General features: G+C 39.3%; 1 protein-coding gene across 4 annotated transcripts in view; it reads left to right on the forward strand.

Annotated features, from left to right (window-relative positions):
• The window catches only part of ANKRD28 (ankyrin repeat domain 28), a 169,480-nt gene extending 144,843 nt beyond the window's left edge, over positions 1-24,637 (forward strand). For 2 of the 4 annotated variants that reach the window (XM_024747532.1, XM_024747541.1), the window contains exons 18-28: positions 2,838-3,039; positions 4,817-4,904; positions 5,137-5,254; positions 6,165-6,384; positions 12,893-12,980; positions 13,070-13,153; positions 13,926-14,071; positions 14,708-14,790; positions 15,234-15,316; positions 16,509-16,600; positions 21,234-24,540. In XM_024747532.1, coding sequence (XP_024603300.1) covers positions 2,838-3,039; positions 4,817-4,904; positions 5,137-5,254; positions 6,165-6,384; positions 12,893-12,980; positions 13,070-13,153; positions 13,926-14,071; positions 14,708-14,790; positions 15,234-15,316; positions 16,509-16,600; positions 21,234-21,520 — 1,491 coding nt within the window. In that variant the 3' untranslated portion in view covers positions 21,521-24,540. Of the gene's footprint in view, positions 1-2,837; positions 3,040-4,816; positions 4,909-5,136; positions 5,255-6,164; positions 6,385-12,892; positions 12,981-13,069; positions 13,154-13,925; positions 14,072-14,707; positions 14,791-15,233; positions 15,317-16,508; positions 16,601-21,233 lie in introns of those variants that run through there. The other 2 variants (XM_024747524.1, XM_024747547.1) reach the window with 2 other exon arrangements.
• Positions 24,638-25,492: the final 855 nt, after the last annotated feature.

Here is a 25,492-nt window from a genome sequence, read left to right on the forward strand (position 1 = left end):
GGTTGGAGGGAGGGGGTTTGAGCTTCCCCCAAGGCCTGCCCTAAGGAGAGAATATGCCTGAGATGTGAATTTTAAAATGACCCACCCTAGTGGAATGGCTTCTGACTTCTTAAGCAGATGATATAAGAACTGTAATTTCTGTGGTATTTCTAAAACATTTTGCTTACTTTGTGATTTGGGGGTGCTAAGTTTGTGTTCACTGGTCCTTCACTTGCTCATGCTATAGGATTTAACTACATGGTCTGTAATGTTCCTTCTAGCTTCAGATGCCACTGAATTTTTCCTCTTAATGTCCATCACTAAGAGGAGAAGATTAAAAGAGAGTGTGACAGTTCTTTTAAGTCAAATATGGAAATGAATTACCTTAGGAAATTTCAAGCAGAGCCCAATCTAGTTCTTTCTGCGCTGAAAGAAGAATTTATCTTTGAAATAAAGCATGTTGTGGGGAGCTGGGGGACTTTGAGAATCAGGAGCATTGGGTACTGTCACTATTTGTGAGACCTCTGATTTTAAGTATAGTAAAATGCTTATAAGGGTCTCTACTTAGGTTAATGTGTATCACAAGTCCAGTGATCCATTTAATTGTTTCTTCTCACATATACTATTATTTTTTATTTCAATATTCTCCTGGCATATTTTCTAACACTGACACATGTACACTGAATTTTCTGCTTTGTCTTTCTCCCCCTTTCTCCCCAGCAGTACTTCCTACCATGGTCTAAATAACTAAGAAGACATGCTGAAGCTTCCTTTTTCCTTGCCCTTTGGGTCTTTGGAAATACTGTCTACTCTCCCAGACTTGCATAATAAATAAGTCATCTGGAAGTGCAAAGCTAGCGTGGAGAAAATAGCTATTTTACTATGGGTGGCAAGAAATGACGTCTGAGCAGATGACTAGGCAGTTCTTCCTGCATCATTATCATCCTTCTTATAATAATAGCGCCTCATCTCTTGAACGCTTACTAGGTGCCAGACTAAGCACTTTGCCAAGTTTTTGAATGCATTATCTCAAAAACTTCAGTTTTTTAACTAGTTATTTTACTCCATGGCTATTGAGAATAGTGCTGTTATTAACATGGGTGTGCTAAATAGTGTTTTTAAGCTGAAATGGAAACAATTTTGTGATTTCATAATTAGGCTCAATGAAATGTGGTTATACCACCACTCTTGCATTTTGTACCCATCCCTAGGAGGTTTCTCCTTCCAAACTCTCCCAATCCAGGACGACTTGATGCAGTAAAAACACGCTGGCTTGAGGACTCAGGAAACTGGCCTTGGTCCTGCCTTCGCACATACTACTAGGCTTCTAAGCCTCTTGTCCCAGTCCAGTCAGAGCCATCGTGAGGGGAAGACTCCTGTGGCAGATTACCCTGGCTCTAGCTGTCCTTATTTTCCCTCTGCTTCTTTTTATACCACCTTCTGCATATACTGTGCCTCTCACAGTTCATTTTTAATGGCATAATTTTGTTGACCTGGTATTGAGGAACAAGGTTAGATGTGATCCTCAGACAGTAGAGCTCAGAGATCTCCAGTCACTTTAACCTTTGAGGGAGTCAGAAACATCAAGAGGACAGTAAGGCCCAGAGCAGCTTCACCTCCTGCTGGTGCTTTCTGACATTTCCCACAAGAAGTGGTTTTATAGCCCTTTGGTACATTGCGGGGCCCTCTTTTTTTTTTTTTTTTTTTTTTTTTGCGGTATGCGGGCCTCTCACTGTTGTGGCCTCTCCCATTGCGGAGCACAGGCTCCGGACGCGCAGGCTCAGCGGCCATGGCTCACAGGCCCAGCCGCTCCGCGGCATGTGGGATCTTCCCGGACCGGGACATGAACCCACGTCCCCTGCATCGGCAGGCAGACTCTCAACCACTGCGCCACCAGGGAGGCCCTGCAGGGCCCTCTTTCTAGCTGAGTATCTCTTTTTAGAAGTGGGTGACATTTAGCACAAATATGGTAGAATTTTATACTTTTCAATTCCCTAATGAAAAGTTCACATGTGATCATTTACAGTTTGCCTGTATGTGCTAAGCTGCAGGGCTGAAAGGTATCAGAAAATGACTTGTCCCTTAGCTAAAAGGGGTGGCATGAGTGAACCAGAGGAGACATTCCTTCCCCATCAGAACTGTGTCATTATTGCCTTATGTCCTGCTCAGCGTCTAGTCCAATAAGAGTAATAGATGTTCAGTTGACATGTTGGTTTTTGAAATGAATTCTCTGGAAAGCAGACTGTGTAAAGAAGGGGATTTCAGTCAGTCGGGTTTCAGACAAATCTCTCAATCTTCTTGCTCTGCTGTACTGCTAGGACAGTGCGTAGCACATGGCAGTTTTTCAAGCAGGGCTCAGCCTAAATATTTTTGAAAAGAAATGTTTATTTTTGAGATGGCACATTATGGGATGGAGTAGTCATTTTAATTTGAGAAATCAGAAGGCTCAAGTACTAGCTGAACTTCAGTTGCAACTGTATCTATGATTTAAGTGTAGTAACACTTTATCGGGGAGTGAAGGGGGGACACTGAACTGTGATGAAGAACACAGGCTCTGGAATCATAGACTTAGAGTGAAAGCTTTCATTGAACCAGACATTGTATACTCGTGAAAAGATCACCTGTCATTTGAACTTTTATTATTTGTGGAATACCCATTCCCTAACACTGTAGCCTACTAATTGATTATTAGAAAAATTTGTAGGTAACTTTCTGAATTATCAATACAGAAGTTTTAGATTATCTCAAATATAATGATGTAAGACAAGTTTGCTTACTACTCCCTTTATGTTTTCAAGGGTTTCTAAGAAGTCAGTCTAAATATGTATTTTTTAATTTATATTTTTATTTATTCCCAGGCCTATCATGGTCACCATCAAGCACTAGAAGTGTTAGTACAGTCTTTGTTAGATCTTGATGTGAGAAACAGTAGTGGAAGAACACCCTTGGACCTTGCAGCATTTAAGGGCCATGTAGAATGTGTGGATGTTCTCATTAATCAGGGAGCCTCAATCTTAGTCAAAGATTACATTTTGAAGAGAACACCTATACATGCAGCAGGTATGTCAAAGACTATGAATGATTTTATTTACCACTTTCCATCTAATGCTCTTCTTTTTCAATTTCTTGTATATTATACTCCTGGTAGTTGTTTTAACAATTTTGACTTTAACAATTCTAATGATTCTACTCTCAGAGGAAAACCAACAGCAAGATTATAATCACTTAAAAAAAATATCTACCTTAGAAATCAGCTTTATATAATAGTCTAACTTCTGAAGTACTTTGTCAACAAAAAAAATACAATTTTTTTTTTTACTGCTTTTTGATGGAAATTCTTTTGGGTTGGTATGTGCTTTCACTTAATAACTGATAAACATTTTACTTACTGTACCAGGGTACTGCATTAAACATTTAATCAGACAGGAATACAGAGTGCCTGCTACACAAGAACTACTCCATGGAGTGTTTTGTGATGTTGTAGATGTGTGAAAATGCAAAACTACATAACAATGCCACTGTGATGACTCAGTACCCGCGGTGTCACTAGCAGATGCAGATTCACAACTCTCTACAGGAATTACTACAAGGCAGTATTAATTTTAAATAATGAATTCAAGACTGGTATATGTGAAGAAATCCTAGTCAAGTATTTGTCTCATCCCCAATAGGCCATCTTCGTATGATTAGATTCATTTCACTTAGTCTGTTTTTATAGGGTGATCCTTAAAATGGATCCATTTGAATGTAGATCTGGGACTTTGCTTCTGGTCATTTGGAAAACTTACATTTTAGAAGACTATAGGTAACACCCACTGTTGCTCCAGAGCAGCCTTTCAGAAACTATCAGATAATCAAGCAGGGCTCAAAGAAAAAACTTTTAATAATGGATTAAAAGTTCTAATAAGGATATGTATATAAACTGCTATACGGTAAAAATAAGAAGTCAAAATGCTATCATTTTCTGTTAGCTTATTCTGAAAAAGAGTGACGTTGTATATTATTCTGCAACTTGAAAAATTATATTGTAAGCACATTATTTGCAGAGCTAATTTAAAGCTTTCATGGAGTGTTTGCACTCTTAATAGATAAATATTGAACCAAGACACTAGTAAGTCCCTCAGAAGTGGCTGACCAATGCCATATAATTCATAAGTCCTACCCACTGAAAGAGTTACAGCTTACTGTTAGCACCCACCTCTTCAATAAATGCAAGCCTTGGTTAGAACCAGGATGCCTTTCAAATTTGGAGACCTGCTGGGGAGCATCTTACTCTTAAATCATAGAAAGGACATTGGTTCTGGATGTGAGCCAGTCCTTTCCCACAGGGATCTTATGCCTGATGCTTTGGGTGTTGAGCTTAGACGATACGAACACTCCTCAGTAGCTGCTGTGTACTGAGTGTCCGTGAATCCAGTTTAAAAAAAAAATGATGGGCCAAACAGAATTTCCTTGAAGTATCCCCAAGGATCACATCTAAAATCAGGAAAGAAGGAGGACTTTCACTATCAGGAATAAAAATATTTCCCAGACGTCCTCCAGACTTCTTAACATCTCAGTGGGCAGAACTTGAAACCAGTCATTGGCAAAGGAGAATGGGGTTGATGTGATTGACTTGTCTGATCATGATTTCATCCCTCGGCTGGAGGCAGGCTGCCCTTCCTGACCACATTGGCACCACCAGAGAGCTAAATAAAATGAGCATTTTCTTTCTTGCCTGTTAAGTTCAATGAATATTCCAAAATTATATCTAGCAAATGTGTTTTAAGATGGACATTTTCTATTTTATCATTTTATAGATATATAATTGCTGAAATTTTTGAATATCACTTTACAGCAACAAATGGTCATTCGGAATGCTTACGGCTACTAATAGGAAATGCAGAACCACAGAATGCAGTAGATATTCAAGATGGAAATGGACAGTAAGTTTTACTAATTTTTAAATTAGTTTTAGGATGTTTGTTAATCTTCATACCTTTGCCCCCCTATTTTAGTAAGTGTGTCATAGTGTGTAACTGAGTAACATCAAATACAGTTTTTTAAGTATACTTTAAAGTTGCATCACAGAAAGACATGTTTAGAAGGCAGGCCAACACAGTGTATTTTCATGGATGAAGTCTCGGTGGTGACGGAGCTGCTCCTGTTGTTACCCAGGACTCCTCTGATGCTCTCTGTGCTCAACGGGCACACAGACTGTGTCTACTCACTGCTGAACAAAGGAGCAAACGTAGATGCCAAAGATAAATGGGGAAGGACGGCACTGCACAGAGGGGTAAGCAGAAGTGTTCTCGCTTCCTTTCTGAAAGTTTTCATGACCTCATTTTACCTAAAACTGAACTAGGCTGTGTTTATATTTTTCTTCATTTAATTTTTACCAAATAATCTTTACTGTTTCTTTCACTATCTTAGTTTTTGAACTCTAATTTTTAATAACCACAAAACACAACTTAATCCAGAGACGAATAATGTTGGAACAGAATTTTTAAATCTTAGGGGTCTTCCCTGGTGGCGCAGTGGTTGGGAATCGCCTGCCAGTGCGGGGGTCACGGGTTTGAGCCCTGGTCCGGGAGGATCCCACGTGCCTCAGATCAGCTAAGCCCATGCACCACAACTGCTGAGCCTGCACTCTAGAGCCCACGAGCCACAAATACTGAGCCTGTGTGCCGCGGCTGCTGGGGCCTGGGTGCCTGGGGCCTGTTTTCCACAATGAGAAGCCTGCGCACCGCAGCAAGGAGTGGCCCCTGCTCACCGTGGCTGGAGGGAGCCTGCGTGCAGCGACAAGGACCCAGCGCAGCCAAAAATTAATTAATTAATTAATTAAAAAAAATTTTTATAATCCTAAAGCCTTGAGTAGAATTGATGTCAGTTTTACTTTTTTCCATTATCACAACTATTTTCTTATACATTTTTGTCTTAATTTTTTCACCTTTGAAATATTTTTTTTGTTGAACTAGAAGCCCCATTATTCCTGGTTTTCATATTTACTTTTATTTTGACAAGGTCACTGCTTTAAATTTTTAAGCCACTTTGAGTAAAAATACTGGGTTACTCAAAATATGATAAACGCCTTGATTGGTGGGAGGACATGGGGAATATGGACTTTAAAATTCGTAATTAGCTATAATTGGCATGGAGTGCCCAACATAGTGTATTCAGCTACATGCAAATAATTTTCCTTTCAGGCAGTCACAGGCCATGAAGAGTGTGTAGATGCATTGCTTCAACATGGTGCTAAGTGCTTATTACGAGATAGCAGGGGCCGGACACCAATACACTTGTCAGCTGCCTGTGGACACATTGGTGTTCTCGGATCTCTTCTGCAGTCAGCAGCATCTATGGATGCAAATCCAGCCATGGCGGACAATCATGGATACACAGCGCTTCACTGGGCTTGCTACAACGGTTAAGTACACAGACACAGACCCACGTTACCTGCCCGTTATGTACCACAGAGAGACAACTAACTGACACATTCTGACTTCCATGAGAAAGATATATTAAGAATAACCTACCATGTAGTTATAGCTTACTCCAGTGCCTTGTCGTGCTAAAGCCAAGATGCTGGTTGTCACAGATGTTTTGAGATAAGCAGTCACTAAGTTTAAAAGTTTTTTAGACTTTTGCTTCAATAAGTATTTTGCATTTTTAAGATACTTTTATAATATTAATTACTTTTATAACGTTAATAATATTAATATTATTTGTTATTAATATACTTTTATAATATTTCCAATGTCTTTTATATAGTTATGCTTGTATTTTTATTATATTTTTTTTCTAAATGTACTTGTTATTAGGGAAAAAATGACAAAGGTAAGAGAAACAGTGAAAATGTATCATATTCTAGACTGAAATCTGTGTATATTTTCTTAGCACATTGCAAGTTAAGATCCTTATATCAACAGTAACATGTATGTTCAACATTTTAAGGGAATAAAATCCTGGTAGAATAAATCACGGAAGTAGAAACTAGAAACTTGGACACTTTTGTGGTTAAGTGAACTTGGCTGCATGAATATAACAGATTTACTTTTAGCTTCCTGGAGACTAACCGATTTATATTTTTCTTCATTTAATTTTTACCAAATAATCTTTACTGTTTCTTTCACTATCTTAGTTTTTGAACTCTAATTTTTAATAACCACAAAACACAACTTAATCCAGAGACGAATAATGTTGGAACAGAATTTTTAAATCTTAGGGGTCTTCCCTGGTGGCGCAGTGGTTGGGAATCGCCTGCCAGTGCGGGGGTCACGGGTTTGAGCCCTGGTCCGGGAGGATCCCACGTGCCTCAGATCAGCTAAGCCCATGCACCACAACTGCTGAGCCTGCACTCTAGAGCCCACGAGCCACAAATACTGAGCCTGTGTGCCGCGGCTGCTGGGGCCTGGGTGCCTGGGGCCTGTTTTCCACAATGAGAAGCCTGCGCACCGCAGCAAGGAGTGGCCCCTGCTCACCGTGGCTGGAGGGAGCCTGCGTGCAGCGACAAGGACCCAGCGCAGCCAAAAATTAATTAATTAATTAATTAAAAAAAATTTTTATAATCCTAAAGCCTTGAGTAGAATTGATGTCAGTTTTACTTTTTTCCATTATCACAACTATTTTCTTATACATTTTTGTCTTAATTTTTTCACCTTTGAAATATTTTTTTTGTTGAACTAGAAGCCCCATTATTCCTGGTTTTCATATTTACTTTTATTTTGACAAGGTCACTGCTTTAAATTTTTAAGCCACTTTGAGTAAAAATACTGGGTTACTCAAAATATGATAAACGCCTTGATTGGTGGGAGGACATGGGGAATATGGACTTTAAAATTCGTAATTAGCTATAATTGGCATGGAGTGCCCAACATAGTGTATTCAGCTACATGCAAATAATTTTCCTTTCAGGCAGTCACAGGCCATGAAGAGTGTGTAGATGCATTGCTTCAACATGGTGCTAAGTGCTTATTACGAGATAGCAGGGGCCGGACACCAATACACTTGTCAGCTGCCTGTGGACACATTGGTGTTCTCGGATCTCTTCTGCAGTCAGCAGCATCTATGGATGCAAATCCAGCCATGGCGGACAATCATGGATACACAGCGCTTCACTGGGCTTGCTACAACGGTTAAGTACACAGACACAGACCCACGTTACCTGCCCGTTATGTACCACAGAGAGACAACTAACTGACACATTCTGACTTCCATGAGAAAGATATATTAAGAATAACCTACCATGTAGTTATAGCTTACTCCAGTGCCTTGTCGTGCTAAAGCCAAGATGCTGGTTGTCACAGATGTTTTGAGATAAGCAGTCACTAAGTTTAAAAGTTTTTTAGACTTTTGCTTCAATAAGTATTTTGCATTTTTAAGATACTTTTATAATATTAATTACTTTTATAACGTTAATAATATTAATATTATTTGTTATTAATATACTTTTATAATATTTCCAATGTCTTTTATATAGTTATGCTTGTATTTTTATTATATTTTTTTTCTAAATGTACTTGTTATTAGGGAAAAAATGACAAAGGTAAGAGAAACAGTGAAAATGTATCATATTCTAGACTGAAATCTGTGTATATTTTCTTAGCACATTGCAAGTTAAGATCCTTATATCAACAGTAACATGTATGTTCAACATTTTAAGGGAATAAAATCCTGGTAGAATAAATCACGGAAGTAGAAACTAGAAACTTGGACACTTTTGTGGTTAAGTGAACTTGGCTGCATGAATATAACAGATTTACTTTTAGCTTCCTGGAGACTAACCGTCACAGTTAGTCCTTTTACAGGTAGACTCATTAAAGGTCAATCAGAGAAGTATAAAGCTATTTTTAAATGATAGATGTGAAAAATGGGATTTGGCTTTTGAAATGTCACTAAAATAATGTAAGTAACAGAGCATATTGAAGATTTGATCATCTTAGAAAACATTTGGGTACGTTATATGCAGTGTTAAAACATCAGTCCTGCCTAAGTGTATGCTTAGGGCTTTATCAGGGATGTGAGGGGTTTTTTATTTGTTTTGAATTTCAGTGTAGCATTCAGGTTATTGTTAGTTGTAATAGCATATCTACAAAACTAGTTGACAGTTCTAACAACTTTGCCTCAAAATGTACAGAAAATAGAAATTGCCTCTTTATATAATACCCACTTGCTTAAAAAAATAAGCATAGTGGCTGTTATAAAATACAGCTGACTGCCTTGCCAGAGAGGTTTCTATCTGTAATACACTTTTTGATGTGGTTCTTTTACTGGGAGCCATTTTGACAAATAATTGTTGAGTTGTGGTAAAAGAGGAGAAATCTGAATCTTGCAAAATTATAGTTTAAACATTTTCATAAGCATTTTCTAGATAACAGTATTTTGATTTTCATATTAATTCTTGTATCAGAATTGAGAGCTCTGTTCTTTTGCTCTGAGAAAGCTTTGATGTCTTCTTGAGGATTGACCTGTGGCTACATTTGGTCATTTTGCAACTCTGAGTACTGATGGTGCCATAGAAAACTTGAATAGTTAAATATATTGCTAATTCAAAAGCTTGGTTTAGTCAGTTTCATATTTTACTACCTCAGATCCTTAGCCAGAACAGTTTTGAAAACTATAAAACCTTTGGATTTCAACTCTTCTTCCTTTTTCAACTCACTAAAGTTGGTATTTAATGAATATAGCAAAGTTGTCCAAGATAAATCCTAAGTCAAAGAAGATACTGTATTTTGCCATTGAAATTGGTTTGTCTTTATAATGTAACTTGACATCTTACAAGTGTGAGGAGAGCCAAGCAGTAGGAAAACATCCACAGATAAAACTATTTTGAAACAGACTTTTATTGGTGCTTTTTTTTTTTTTTTTTTAAGTCAGTGAGAATTAACCATTGGAAAAATCACACAGTAAGGTAGTTTTCCTCAGGTAGAGCATTTAGTTGTAAAAATACTGCTGTAACTGTCCTTTGGAGAGTTGCTATTTATTATAACATTCCTACCACATCTTTCCGGAGAACACGGTTTTCCTAAAGTGAGTTTCTTACTCCATCAGTGCTGAATTTAGACTCTCTGAGCACGTTGTGTACAAGACACAAAATTTTGCACAAACTACGTGCCTGGTTGCCATTTAAAGATCATAGCAGATGTGTCTAATTTCCAGACTATAGCAAAATTGGTGATGATTCTGAATTGAGCTGGAAGGAATTAGATGTGTGTTGGCTATATGTACAGAGACTGTACAGGCAGTGTAAGATTGATACCATATTTACAGCCAAAAGCCTATTTTATAATTTGGCATTCTGAGAGTAGAATATGTAAAATAGTTTTACTTTGACTAGTAATTATTGTACGGCTAAAAAAAGAATTGGAAGCACTCCAACAGGATAGAAAACAACCTTTCTCTCAAAATTAAAATGGAATGATGGCAAAGCTTTAGAAGAGAACTGGTTATACATACCCAACTTTAAAGTTCAGATTTCCAGTTTATGGAGTCATTCAATCACAGAACTAAGAATACTTCCATGATCTCATATGTTCCTTTTAAAAATGTATCAATTTTTACGAAGCTATAAGCATCTTCAGAATATCCCTCTAAAACATGAAGAGACCGGTTTTATCCTATATACTTTTATAAACCAGGACACAAAGTGAAGAAATTTTCAGCTTGACATGACCCCAGTAATGACTGCTGAATCCAGAGCCCCGGGACTCCCTTTTGCCATCCACAGTCTACGCAGACAGTGATTCTCACATCTTTCAGTCTCAGGACCTGTGGCTTATAGCTGTTAGTATTTACTGTATTGGAAATTAGGACTGAGAAATTTAAGGATATTTATTAATTTATTTTAAAATAATAATAAATCCATTACATGTCAATAGCATTTTTATGAAAAAAACTATTTTTCAAAAAAATATTAATAGAGTGGCACATTGCTTTGATGGCTTGTTAAAGAAAAGAATAATTTGCAGTATCACCCAGCAGCTCCCCAGACCACACCTTGAGAACTGCTATCCCGGGAAAATAGGAGACTCTCAAATCAATACTGGACAACTTTCCTTGGTTACTTCTTAGCCATGAGTTAACATTTGGAGAGGGAGAATTGAAGCAGGGTTTCCCACCCTCAGCACTGTTGACCTTTGAGGCCAGATAATCCTTCGTTGTGAGTGACTGTCGTGTGCATGCAAGAGGTTTAACAGCAGCCCCGGCTTCTACCCACTAGATGCCATAGCCCTTCCCTACCCCATCCCCAGCAGTGATAAGCAAAAATGTCTCTAGACATGGCCAAATGTCCCCTGAGGGCTAAAATTGCCCCCGTTGAGAATCACTGGATGAAAGAACTGACAGATGATGGAACATAACCATAGGTTTCCTAAAACATACTTTCTTTTCCTGCTAAAAACAATTATAGGATAAAGATTAAGATGAACTATTGTTTGAGAATGTTAGAGTAATTAAAAAAGAAAAAGAGCATCACTTTGTTAGCCAGATGTTAAGCCATGGAAGTAAAGAGGCTGTTTAAGAATCTAATTTATTCCTAATGCACATCCCAAATGACTAACGAAATAAAAGAAGCAACATTTCATTTTCTGCCATTAATACAGCAGTGGGGGTACTTTTACTAAAACCCTGGCTTTGAAAATTGGATTAAGAAAATCTGAGGTTTGAAAATCTCAGGTTTGACAATCTGAGGTTTTCCCCTGTTTTCAAAGTTGCTGTTAAAAACTGTGGGCCTGATACCTATTAGTAATCAATATACTTGACCTTTAACCCAGCAAGATCATTTCCAGAAAATTGTTCCTAGAAATAAATACTTTTTAAGTACTGGAACATTTACAACATTGTTGATAATATCACAAAGAAAAACTAGCAGTCACCTCAAAACCGATAATTAGAGATTAAATCCTTTATGATACATTCTGATACTGTGAAGTTTTTCCAAACATTCAACAATAGGATGTCTGTACATGCTACTGTGGGAAGATACATAGTTTTTAAAGTAAAAAACAAGTTGCAGAACAGAACATCCCAATTGTGTAAAAATTTTTAAAAAAGGAAGTTTGTGTTTATGTGCATGCAGTTGTATATGCCTAAAAATTTTTTGGAACTATAAGGTCATAATGGTCACTAGTGGTCACTAGAGAGTGGAACTGGGGAATGGGGTGGGGACAGGGACATGTACTTTTTTCCTTCTGAACGCTTGGATAGAATTTGAGATTTTACCATTAACTCCTTAGTAGAGCCAGAAAATATTCAAATTTTGAAGTTAATTATGCTGCATAAACATCTATTATTTTGAAAGTTATACTATGCTATATAGATAGGACATTTTAAAAAATAATGCCCAAATAGCTCTAACTGGTCACCATAGAAAAGAATAATGAGACTAATTTTTTTCCCCCACAAAGTAAATATTTGTCATGTCCATAATAAACTGATATTGGACTTCCCTGGTGGCGCAGTGGTTAAGAATCCCCCTGCCAATGCAGGGGACACGGGTTCGAGCCCTGGTCCGGGAAGACCCCACATACCATGGAGCAGCTAAGCCCATGTGCCACAACTACTGAGCCCATGCACCGTAAGTACTGAAGCCCGCGAGCCTAGAGCCCGTGCTCTGCAACAAGAGAAGGCACCGCAATGAGAAGCCCGTGCACCAACCACAATGAAGAGTAGCCATCGCTCGCCACAACTAGAGAAAGCCCATGCACAGCAACAAAGATCCAACACAGCCAAAACACAACACACAAATAATAATAAACTGATATTAAATTCTCGTAAGAAGCTGCCCAAAGTGCCTAAAAATGTGATGTTTAATGGGTTCAGGGAACTGATTACTTGTAGTCCATGTAAAGCCTTATCTGTAGGGATATGTTGGTGTGTATGGGCACCTCAGTATCTTTTTTGGATTTTAATATCTGATCCTCATTTACTTATTTAGGTCACGAGACATGTGTAGAACTCCTTTTAGAACAGGACGTTTTCCAGAAAACGGAAGGAAATGCTTTCAGTCCATTGCATTGTGCTGTGTAAGTAAAGGCAGAATGAATCGGATTTGGTTTGAGTGGTTGAGAAATACACCATGGCTGTGAGAGTGATCACCTTGTTACCTTCACAGGATAAATGACAACGAAGGTGCTGCTGAGATGTTAATTGACACGTTAGGCGCCTGCAGTGTGAACGCCACAGATTCAAAAGGAAGGTAGGAAGTCAACCATGTAGGAAATTTTAACTACTAGATTAGTGTGGAAGAATTTAAAGAGACTCCATTATTAACTAAAAGTTGATTTTATATTTACAATTATAAATTGTTACAAAATCTTAATTACATTCTCATTAGAAAAGGCTTTTCTACCATGACTTTTAGCCAGTCTTCCTGGCTAAAAGATTTCCCTTTTTAAAGAAGATGTGTGTTGGGGCTTCCCTGGTGGCGCAGTGGTTGAGAGTCCGCCTGCCGATGCAGGGGACACGGGTTCGTGCCCCGGTCCGGGAGGATCCCACATGCCGCGGAGCGGCTGGGCCCGTGAGCCATGGCCGCTGAGCCTGCGCATCCGGAGCCTGTGCTCCGCAACGGGGGAGGCCACAACAGTGAGAGGCCTGCGTACCACACAAAAAAAAAAAAAAAAGATGTGTTTGTTACCCAATGACTCTTTTTAGTAAAGTTAACAGATTTCTAAATAGGAAGAGTCCAGCTTTTGTAATAGATGGCAGTATTTGGGTCAGGATTTATTTCTTTCAGAATTTCCTTTAACGATGTAATTTTTTTGGCAATTTCATAATTTATACTAGTTTAATTAAGGGACTTCTATATTATCAGAAACACAAATTTTTGTGTCAGGAGTTAGTAAGCTCCCCCCTTAAGCCTGTTTGTATCCAAGCAATGCCTAGTATGTAAACCCTTGAAAATTGCTTTCATAAATTAAGAGTATACAGTGCACAGATTTAGTCCAGTCTTCCCATTTCTCTGTGTGCAGAACTCCTCTCCACGCGGCCGCCTTCACAGACCACGTAGAGTGTTTGCAGCTGCTACTCAGCCATAATGCTCATGTCAACTCTGTGGACTTCTCTGGGAAAACACCTCTCATGATGGCTGCAGAAAACGGACAGACAAATACAGTTGGTAAAAGAACTGCTTAAGGCTTTTACTACTCTAAGTGTGGATATTGCTATGTATAATGTAGCTCCCATCTGACTCTAGTTCACTGAATTTTGCATTAGAACTATCTCACCGCTTCTGAGATTTAAAACCTTTTACTTGCTTATACCCACGTTTTCATTTAGGCCCACAGTATTTCCATTTGCCCTTACTGATTGAATAGTGACGTTAGCAGGCAGTGTTAGGATAGTGGTTAAGAACCCTGGCTCTGGAGTCAGATAGAATGTGGTTCTAGATCTGCCAACTAAGCAACCCTCATGCCTCAATTTTTCCATCTATAAAGTGAAAAAAATAACAGTATCTACTTTGTAGGGTTGTTTTGAGGGGTAAATAAGTTACTATAAATCCAGAGCACTTAAAACAGTCTTTGAAATTTAGTAAGACCTCACAAAAGGAATGTTAGTTGCTGTTGTTCTTGTCTGTTACTTATACAACAGTATAAAAATATGGTATAGACCTTTATATTACAGTGTGTTTTTTGCACTTAAGATTTGTTAGAGGGATATTTTTCCTTTCTATCTTCATTTCTCTACAGTGAGTTATTAGTAATCTGAGGTGTATGTTCATAAGCAAAAGAGTTGATACAATTTTTCCTCCCAGAGATGCTGGTCAGCAGTGCTAGTGCAGATCTGACTTTACAAGATAACAGTAAAAACACCGCCCTCCATTTGGCTTGCAGCAAGGTAGGTACACATCTTAAGGATATATTTTCATTGTTAATATCAACAGTGGCATTTAAAGTTTTTCCACTTAACTAAAATGCACAGAGCTAGGGACCAAACCTCTCTAATAATCACTGACATCAGATTTCTTGGGAAAAAATACTGATGTGTTAAGCACCGTGGTATATGAAAGTTTCCAGTAAGCCAAGTAAGTTTTGGACCACAAGCCTAAACGTAATGATTGTCTTTCTCTAATCTCTCTGATCTTAAATATTCCTGTCTTCTTCTGTAACCCCATTACACCAACACATGTTCGGGCAAATATTTAAGGCATTAGCCAAGAAAATGCATGGCATATGTATGGTGATGTATATGTTACATGGACTAGGGTTGGGGTGTATTGAGTGTGTAAATTTATCTTTAATGGTGCTGAAGTTTTTAAGAGTTATTTGCCATAATTTTAGGGTCATGAAACTAGTGCCTTGTTAATACTGGAAAAGATAACAGATAGAAACCTCATCAATGCAACCAATGCAGCTTTGCAAACGTGAGTACTTTCAGTGTCTAGTGTAAACCTTGTGACCTATAATTATAAAAATGATTAATGGGGTTCTTTTTTAACATGGGACCATTGGAATCAGTCTATCACAGAAGCAGTTAAAAAATAAGGAACAGTTCTTATAAGTGACAAAACTCATTTCTAAAATCATCATAATTAAAAGGCATATTACTAAAAAAGCTTTTGAATTGAAATGTGTTGTTTCTCAATCCAGTTTTATGGAGGAAAGTAATACTGTTCTGTGTATTTTATGGCAACCAACTGGAATAATACATTATTTGACACTAGCAGTAAATGAGGCAAAAGGTTTTATACGTGTCTGTGAGCTAGAGAGATTTCAGAAATAATCAAGTTCTAATTGTGAACCGCCAGCCTCCAGGTGACTCATTAAATCCTGGATCAGTGTCTCCCATTGTCCTCTCTCCATTTTCATTTGCTATTCTACTTTGAGACTTAGTAAAGAGAAAAACCTTATAATACTGGTTTCCATTCATGTATCAGTCAGATCCCTTAAGGGTCCAGAAATGAGTCATGGAACCTGTAAACTGTTTTCAGAGCCTGTTGGAATTTGTGCTGTTGCAATTTACAGTTTTTATTGTATATTCTATTATACGTGTTTGCCAACCACATTTCTTAAAACAACTTAAGGCAGTTTATCAGTATCCGTTCAACAATATCTGCTCCACTGCCCTTACCTGCACCCAGTCCCAGAGAATTTCTAGTTTACTTTCTTCTTCTATGGATTTGCCTTTTTAGGTGCTTCATATAAGTGGAATCATACAACGGTTATCTTTTTGTATCTGGCTATTATATATAATGCTAAATAAACATTGGTATACAGAAAAAAAAAAAAAAGAAGGCAGTTTAGTTAGTAAAATCTCTTCAAACATTGAGTCTTGAAGGAAACTCACAAAAGGGTTTGGTGAAGGTGGAAACCTGTTGATGGGCCCAGTGCTGAGCTCAGGTGCATGACGATGCCTGACAGTGCACTGCACACTGGCTCTGCCGTGCCCTGCTCCCATCTTCATTGCTATCATGACCACGGGCCTCCAGTTTGCATCTCTAGATCTGCACAGCCAAGCAAAAATGGTCTTCAACAACCAGGATAGAGAGAGTGAACGAGCACACACACACATGGGCGTGCACACATGTACATGTACACATATTTTTTTCCCTCCAGACCTCTGCATGTTGCTGCCCGAAATGGGCTAACAATGGTGGTTCAAGAACTTTTGGGGAAAGGAGCAAGTGTGCTTGCAGTAGATGAAAATGGTAAGTAGCTTCTTTGTTCTCTTTCCTTAACCTGTTAGAAGCTTTCATCTTTCGATGATCCATATTTGAAGTAAAGTAGACTTGGATATTTTTTATTGGTCAAAGAGAAGAGCTGAAGTTAATACTGACTAGAACTTATACTTTGTGGCAAAGGGAATAAGGGTAAGAGAAGCAGGAAAAGTCCATCTAACAGGTGAACTTCTGAGTTTCATGTATTTATTAAATCAGAGTTAGGGTTTACTAACTTTGGTTTAGTTATCTTAGTATTCAAAGAATTTGTTCTGTCAACAAATACTTATCAAGGCCCTTACTTAAATGCCAGGTTTTGTCTAAAGCTAATCTTCCCACTTATGCACTAGGTCCTATCCTCTTTTGCATACTTGAGACTGTCACTTTCGCAATTCTTTGCTTTCGTGTCCTGTAATAATGACTTTTTTGTAGGAATCTTTCTAGATTACTCCCATCAGCATAAAAAAGTTATTTCTCTCATCTTAAAAAATCTCTCATTACTCCCACTGCTCCTACCAGCTGTTGCCATATTTCTCTGTTCCCCTTTGTAGCACAGTTACTCAAAAGTTGGCTCGCCCTCTGTCTCCACTTCCCCTTTTTCTTGCTCTTGTGAATCCCCCCGGTCAGGCTGTTACTCCCACCACACTACAGAACGGTTCTCAGCAAGGTCACCAGTGACCACTGCAATGCTAAAAGTCACCTCTCCTTTCACTTGACACATCAGAATTTCACACAACTGATTATTCCTTCTTTAAAAATAAGAAAAGGCTTTTAATGCAGAATTGAAAACATATGTGAATAAGGGATGTGAAGGTTGCGATTTACCATAGCTAGTGTCCGCTGTTCCCCCCCAAAATCTCCATACTTCCCATTGTGCTGCACACTGTTCCCGGGATCAGTAGGTACAGATCATTTCAGGGCAGGATAAGAGGGAGAGTCGGAGAGAATACATATGATTTGATTATAATATCCTTCTTTAGGATATTCTTCTTTTTGTTGTTTATTTTATTCATTTTATTTTTGGCTATGTTGGGTCTTTGTTGCTGTGAGCGGGCTTTCTCAAGTTGCGGCGAGCGGGGGCTACTCTTTGTTGTGGTGTGTGGGCTTCTCATTGAGGTGGCGTCTCTTGCGGAGCACGGGCTCTAGGCACGGGGGCTTCAGTAGTTGTGGCACATGGTCTCAGTAGTTGTGGCTTGCGGGCTCTAGAGCGCTGGCTCCGTAGTTGTGGTGCACAGGCTTAGTTGCTCCGCCGCATGTGGGATCTTCCCAGACCACGGCTTGAACCCATGTCCCCTGCATTGGCAGGCGGATTGTTACCACTGCACCACCAGGGAGGTCCCTAGGACATTCTTCATTCACAAATGCCTGGTTCCTTGAATTGATAACCAGGTGAGGATTTGTAACTCACTACTTTGTTGGTTAGATTAAATAACCAGATTTACTGGAACTGAAAATTTTTGGTTTATTTTTTATTTTACTCATTGAGGTATAACTGACATACAGTATTATATTAGTTTCAGGTGTATCCCTTTTTCTGGATAAACTTTCTTTACTTGGCTTTCAGGACTCCACATTTTCTTAGTTTTCCTCCTGCAGTACTAGTTATAATTTCTTGCGCTATCTCCAGCTTGTTAATATTGGAGGGCTCTCGGACTCAGTACTCAGTTCTTTTTGCTTTCCCTACCTACATTCACTCCCTGGGTGACCTCATCCAGTCCTTTGGTTCTAAACACTACCTCTGTGCTGAGAATTCCTAAACTTCTGTCTCCAGCTGCCTAATTGACAGTGGATGTCTAGTGCACATATCCAGAACTGAACTGATGGGCCTTTCTCTCCCCCTCTGCCAAGCCTGCTGTGCCCACAGCCACCCTTGGCTCAGCTGGTGGCCGTTCCCATCCTTACAGTTGCTCCTCGACCCCTCTCACACCCAGGGCACAGTCCACCAGCATGTACTACTGACCCACCTCCAAAGTATGTTCAAAATATGCCCACTTTTTTCCCCCATCTACCACCCTGGCCACGATCCTTTTAGAATACATGGGAAGATGCTTCCCTCTGAATCTCAGTTTACTGAGAACCCTTAAATGATCTCCAAGGCCCAACTGGGTCATCCCGCTCGCCATTACCTCTCCCACCTCATCTCCTACTCTTCCTCCGTCGTCGCATTCTGCTGTGGCGGCGCCTCACACCAGGGATGTGCATGCAGTGTCATGTTTGTTCTGGCTGCTTCCTCTGCTTGGAGCACTCTGCCCCCAGCAATCTCTGACTAAACCCTTCACCTGTTTCCAGTCTTAACTCAAATATCATCTCTTCAATGAATCCCATCCTGACTACCCTTTTTATACTGCAGCCTGCTGCACACCCCCCATAGCATTTTCAGCTCTTGTTTAACCTGCTCTACTCCTTCCTCATTCTTTTTTCCATAGAGTTTATCTTCTAACATATGAGGGCAGGAGTCTTTATCAGCTGCACTCACAGATCTACTCTAAGCAGTTAGAAGAGCGCCTGGCCATGTGGGGCTCAGTGAGTATGTGTTAGGTGATGATGGGCCGAGAACTGTGCTAAATCCTGCAGATACAGTGTAGAGTAAGACAGCCTACTTCCTTGAATGGCAGTGCATATAAACAGGCTGACACAAGGCCCTTGAAGTAGTTCAGTTAGAATAACCCTAGAATGCCATGAGAGATATCGGGGAAGGCATCCCCCAAAAGTGCGTTCTGAGCCAAAATCCAAAGGACAAGTAAAAAGTGGGGAGAAAACTTCTTAAGCAGAGAGTGTGATGTATTTAGAGATACAACGCAGGGCAGCTTGAGTACTGAGTTACGCCAGAGTCTCTTAGGTCAAGTGGCAAAGGATCTGTGTATCAGGGAGACAGCAGCTAGTCTGAAGGGGAGCAAGCCTAGACTAGGAAACAAGTTCACAGTTAGGGGTGGAAGGAGGGGGTGGGCAGAATTAAGGCAGAGACATTGGAGATGAAAGGACGTTGATGTTTCTAGAGCCCTTTTTTTTTTTTTTTGCGGTACGCGGGCCTCTCACTGTTGTGGCCTCTCCCCGTTGCGGAGCACAGGCTCCGGATGCGCAGGCTCAGCGGCCATGGCTCACGGGCCTAGCCGCTCCGCGGCATGTGGGATCTTCCCGGACTGGGGCACGAACCCATGTCCCCTGCATCAGCAGGCGGACTCTCAACCACTGGCGCCACCAGGGAAGCCCTCTGGAGCCCTTTTGATGGAACTCGGGGAGGGAAGAAGTCGCCTGCAGCCTGGCGTGGGGTGATGTGGTGGGGGAAGTGCCATTGTTTAAGATGAGAATGTAGGAGGAAGAGCTGGGTTCAGTTAGGGACATGAGAAAAGTTCACTGCAAACTCCAAGTGGGTAACTGGATGTAGATATATGGATCTGGAGCCCAAAGTCAGCAAGATCTAGGTTGGACATAGAGGTTTGGGAATCATTAGTAAAATGTAGTCATGAAATCCATAGAAGTGAGTGGTATCACCCACTAAGATAAGTGCAGACTCTCCTAGCTATAAAAGAAACTTTCATTATCAGTAAATTACATTTCTGGAAATACAGCAACTATATAGATTAAAATCAGGAGCCTAAATCGCTAACTTGTATAAGATATTTGGTCACATTGTGAGGCTCTAAATCAATAGCCAATAGGCAATCTTTGTTGATCATTTTCACGGTTTTATATAGCTTTTCCTTATAAAGAGATGGAGGGATAGTATAACATGATAATGAAGGTCGCCTGTGACCTGATGTCTTCTGACATACTTTGCAATGTGAAATAGTAATCACGGTCCAAAGTTGGCAAGTCATAGTAAGTACCCATCTTATTTTACAGTCAATTCTAACCTTCACATTAATGATCCAGTTATAAATTGCTCCAGTAACAACAGAGGTTGATGATTAAATTAGGATCTATGTTCTCACCATCTTCTCTCCCTACCCAACCAAGTGTTTCCTTACTGTGTTGTATTGATACTCTGTGGTGCCTTAGGGCTAAAGTCAGTCTTCTTCTGCTAAAGAAGGGAACATATACAAAGGAAACATTTGTTTTGACTTAGGAGCTTTAAACCTGTTTAGTTTATCTGTTTTTCTTCAGTGGACTGTGACCCTAAAAGAAAAGTTAATTGATGGCCATGTCTCATTCATTGAACAAGCATCTTTTGAGCACCTGCTCAGAGCCTCATTCATGAATCTGTGCACATTTAGGTTTCTCAGCATGTAAGCACTTACAGAACGACGAATTAACAGTAAGACTCTCCCACCATTCTGAACAAAGATTGGTCAGTCTGTTTTTTTCCGCTTATTCTAGTCTGATATTGTCTATGAATCTGGATGGATAGAGATAAGTTGTGAGATAGTGGAGGAATCATCCATCCTGGGCCTCAGTTTCCTCTGCTATAATGTAGTCTGTTAGGTCTCCTCCCACCCTAGATTTCTATGACTTTCCTCTTTATCTACTTATTGGAAAGTTCTGAGTCATTCCAGTAAAACCAATTTACTATATAAGCTAGGTAATTTAAAGTGTGTGTAAAGTTGAAGGCCTTTAGGCTTACTTCCTTGTGTTAGTGAAATGAGTCTTAGGATGAGTAATTTTTAATTTTTATCTTTAATTCTAGGCTATACCCCAGCTTTGGCCTGTGCTCCCAACAAGGACGTGGCTGATTGCCTTGCTCTCATTTTGGCCACCATGATGCCTGTCTCATCAAGTAGCCCTTTATCATCTCTGACATTCAATGCCATTAACCGTTATACAAACACCTCAAAAACAGTGAGCTTCGAAGCCTTGCCCATCATGAGGAATGAACCCAGCTCCTACTGCAGCTTCAACAACGTCAGCGGGGAGCAGGAGTACTTATACACCGATGTGGACGAGCTCAATGACTCCGATTCGGAGACCTACTGACCGGCTGAGCCAGAGGTCCAGGGGGGAGTTCTGGCACTGACGCTTCAAACTGTGCTTTTCAGGAAAAAGGCACTTTCTCATTCACGTACAAATTCAGCCTAAGAGGAAAGATGACAGAGTGGGCGAATAGAAGAAATGCGGTAACATTAGGAAGAAGAGTTTTAAAGGCAAGTTTTGCAAAAGGAACTTCTAGAATCTTGAAATAGACTTGACCAGAGGAAAACACTTTGATGGCACATTGCTTTGTGGAATTATGTAATTTGGTTTTGCAGTGCCAGGAATTACTTGGGACACTGTGTACCCTAATCTGCTCACACAAGCAACACTATGGTGAAAGAAGAGATAAAGACACTAGATTTCAGTTTTATCAGTAAAACTACAACTAAATTTAAGGGCAATAAAATTTTGGTACAGTAGGCATGATGTGCACAGCAAATTGCCAAAGGACCAAATAACTCAAAGGGTTTTAATAGAATGCCACTTTGCGGAAGCTGGAGCGGGTGAAATGAGACATTATCTAAACCAAACTTTAATATTTCTGAAAATGAAGCTGAGATTTGGTTTTAAATGTTGATTTTTTTTTTAAGAAAACATCTGAAAGCCTTCTAATACTGTATTAAACCATGAGAGAAAGCAGATGTATTTTTACATTTTTTTTTCTTTTACATAAAAATTTTAAAATTCCAACTTTTATAATATTAGAATTGAAAACCAGCTGATTGGGTGCAGTCAGGGTGAAAATATTTGTGATGTAGACATGATGTAGATTGGGGTCGGGCTATTGTTGCCCAGTTTTGAATGGTTTAGGTTTAAAATTGAACTATTTTTGTTTGAAAATGTAAAGAGTTTCCTAGAAGAAAGAAATTTCATGAAATCAGAAAGTAGATGATTTTCACCCTATTGCAGCCAAGTGGTCCTGGGGAGTGGAGTTTTCAATCTCACGACTTTGGATGGTACACCTTCATCGCCTGTGTCACCCTTGTGCCTCCACAGTGGATTGGGGGATTTTTGTTGTCATTGTTTAGTGAAGAATCAAAAAGAGAAACTCCCTTGTTATTCATAAGTTAACGCCATCAGGTTTGGAAGGCATTTCTATATTGGGCAAGGTTTAAAATACTAAAGCCTTTAGGTCTTATTGACATTTAAAGTAGGGTGTTTATAACATGCTACTGTTTAGGGAAGGAAGCAATTGCCTGCCGAATTGGAAGACTGCCTTTTAAGTAACAAAAAGAGGGGGGAAAGGCTGATGTTGAGGCTTTTAAATACCAATTTATATGGGTCTGCTTTTACTGTAACTGTCACTTTCCCAGTGAAAATGATTTCACATATGTAGGGGGTCTTCCAGGTCTGGGTAGAGTTCCATAAATTTTCACAAAATGATACCCAATTTCATTTTATTCTTTTTGTATTGTGAAACTGGAAACTTTATGACATTGTAAATTATCAGCTGGTTTTTCTGAATATAAAGTGTGAAAACACAGAACAGTATTTTGATCTATTTGATAATTTTGTGGGTTTTTGAAGAATTAATGAGCATGTAAATAGAAATAGTGACTGCTTGAATACTGTATTTACTTGCACTCTTTCAGTACATCAAGATTCCTGTATATTTTAGAGTATAATAAAACACAGATGTGAGTTGTATTTAATAATGTATTTGTATCTGTGCATATTACCTAAAAATCTATAAAGTTTCTAGGGCATTGACTACTAGATTTTAAGCGTTTTTTTCTAAAGTATTTACAGAAATTATAAATGTAATCATCCATCTTTTCTTTATAATATAAAGAAGTCATAATGGACCCTTCCTAATTATTAGTGGTAGGAAGGTGAATATGCATTTTAAAGACAGCAGACTACATTTTCTATTGTACCTTTTGAAAAAAAGAAAAAAACTCAAGAGGATTCTAAAAGTATACATATGTGTGCTTTCTCTTTCCTTTTAGGAATTCTCCTCTGAATTCCCTGAGGGAATTTTCTAGAATCTCAGAATTGAAAGAGACCTGAGGTTCATCCAGTCTAACCTCTTAACAAATACAGGAGTCTCTTCCACAAGGGTGATCTTTCCACCTTGAATACTTCCAGTGACTCTACCTCACCAAGCAGTCCATTCAGTTGTTGAGCAGCTCTGTTAGAAAGGTCTTCCTTAGGTGGAGCTGAAGCCTCCTTCCCTCCTGGGAACTTCTGTCCTTGGGCCCTGGTCTGTCCTCCAAGAGAAGGCTGAGAACCTCGGCAGGATGACTTAGGCCCTCTGCCGTGTCTTCTCTTTTGCAGGCTATTTGACTTGTCTGCTGAAGTGATTTCCAGAAGGACTCATTAGACACACTGTTAGATTTACCGCCTCTAATGAAACCCAAGGTGTAGCTATAAAGTAACAAGCTGTTTTTAATTTATCCTCACACATACCAGAATTTAGATCTTGCATCATTTTATGTAAATGATGCCGTGACTGGAAGTACTGGTGAGGTGGGTCTTCTGAATCACTTGCCCACTCGGAAAGCTATTCCATTGCTCTGTGATCCCATTTTGTGATAGTCTATCCCCCAGCTTGATCGACCACTTCCTTTGGTCGGCACCTGATGAGGGGAAATCCCAGAGTACTGTCCCGAACAGTATTTTAATGGCACTAGTATTGTTGGGGGATGCACGCGGACTGCTTGAATGAAGGGACACAGTGCCAGTGAGTTCCTTTATAGTTACACCTTGTATGTCAGAGGCATTCAGGCCCTGTTCTGTAGTAGTTTTTATACCTGCACAGAATAGAAAAGCCTGTTTGCTTTTTTAACTTCTGCATGAAAGATGACATCTGAAGTATCTGCTATGTATTATAATACCAGCTTCTGTTGTAGAACTACTTTTAGGGCAGTGGTGGTAATAGCAAATGATCTCCTTTAATAAGACACACAACTCAAAACAGTGCCATTTAGTTCAGGATATCTCTAAGTGTAGCTGTCGATTTGGGGTTTAATTTGGCTTATATTGGACCTTTTCAATGAAATAAAGTTTTTTAATGCAATAAATCAAGTGTCTTTCATGTGCAAACTTCTTTTCCCTTAAAATATCTGATTAGTGTTCAGTTGTAACTGGTTTTTACCTTTCTTTAGAAACTTACTGAATTTTCAATAAAGCTGTTTTACAATTTAGATGAACCTTTCTAAATGGGCTTTTCAAATACAGTTATTCAACAAATACTTACTGCTTGCCCGCTATATACTTGGGGATGGGAATGGGCAGAAAGTGAGCCTAGAAATTGGGATCTTGTCCTCTCGGAGCTCACAATTTCATCATGGAAAGGTACGTACCTAAAAGTGGAAAGTGTGAAAGTGTAATTGAGGTAGAGATGACCTGCTAACTATGGAAGGTCAGTGAACAACAAGTTCACTCTGGGAAGGGTGATCAGAACAGGCTTCTTGGAAGAGGTGGCGTTTAGGTTGGACACTGAGCAACAAATATGATTTGAGCAGGTGGAGAAGGGGCAAATGATATCTTGGATGAAAAGAACAAAATCAGCAGTTCTTAAAATGGTTGGTGGAGGGGAGGTGGATGGAATAGACATCAGCACTTAGCATTCCCGAGCTAAAAAATAGCTTATTATAAACATGTACAGAGATTAGCTAGAAGTGAGAACAAGGAGATATAAATAGGTGATTGGAGGAGCAGGTCAAGAAGATGTTAATAACTTTTCCAAATCATCTTATGTTGATGATAACAACAGAAGGTGCATTTACGGTGTTTGTCATGTACCAGGCAAAGTTGTATGTACTTGAAATCCATATCTTAATCCACACAACTGTCCTATGAGGTGGGTTCTATTCATAGCACCATTTAACAGGTGAGGAATAAGGCAAAGAGGTGAAGTGACTTTTGCCCAAGCTTGTTTGGCCGGTAAATCATGAAGCCTAGATTCACCTCCAGGCAGTCATTTCCACCACTGGTGCTCAGTCACCTGATGACCTCTAATATGCTTTCTGG

The sequence above is a fragment of the Neophocaena asiaeorientalis genome, unplaced genomic scaffold (genome assembly GCF_003031525.2).
Source record: "Neophocaena asiaeorientalis asiaeorientalis breed wild unplaced genomic scaffold, Neophocaena_asiaeorientalis_V1.1 scaffold33, whole genome shotgun sequence".
Classification (NCBI taxonomy): Eukaryota; Metazoa; Chordata; class Mammalia; order Artiodactyla; family Phocoenidae; genus Neophocaena; species Neophocaena asiaeorientalis.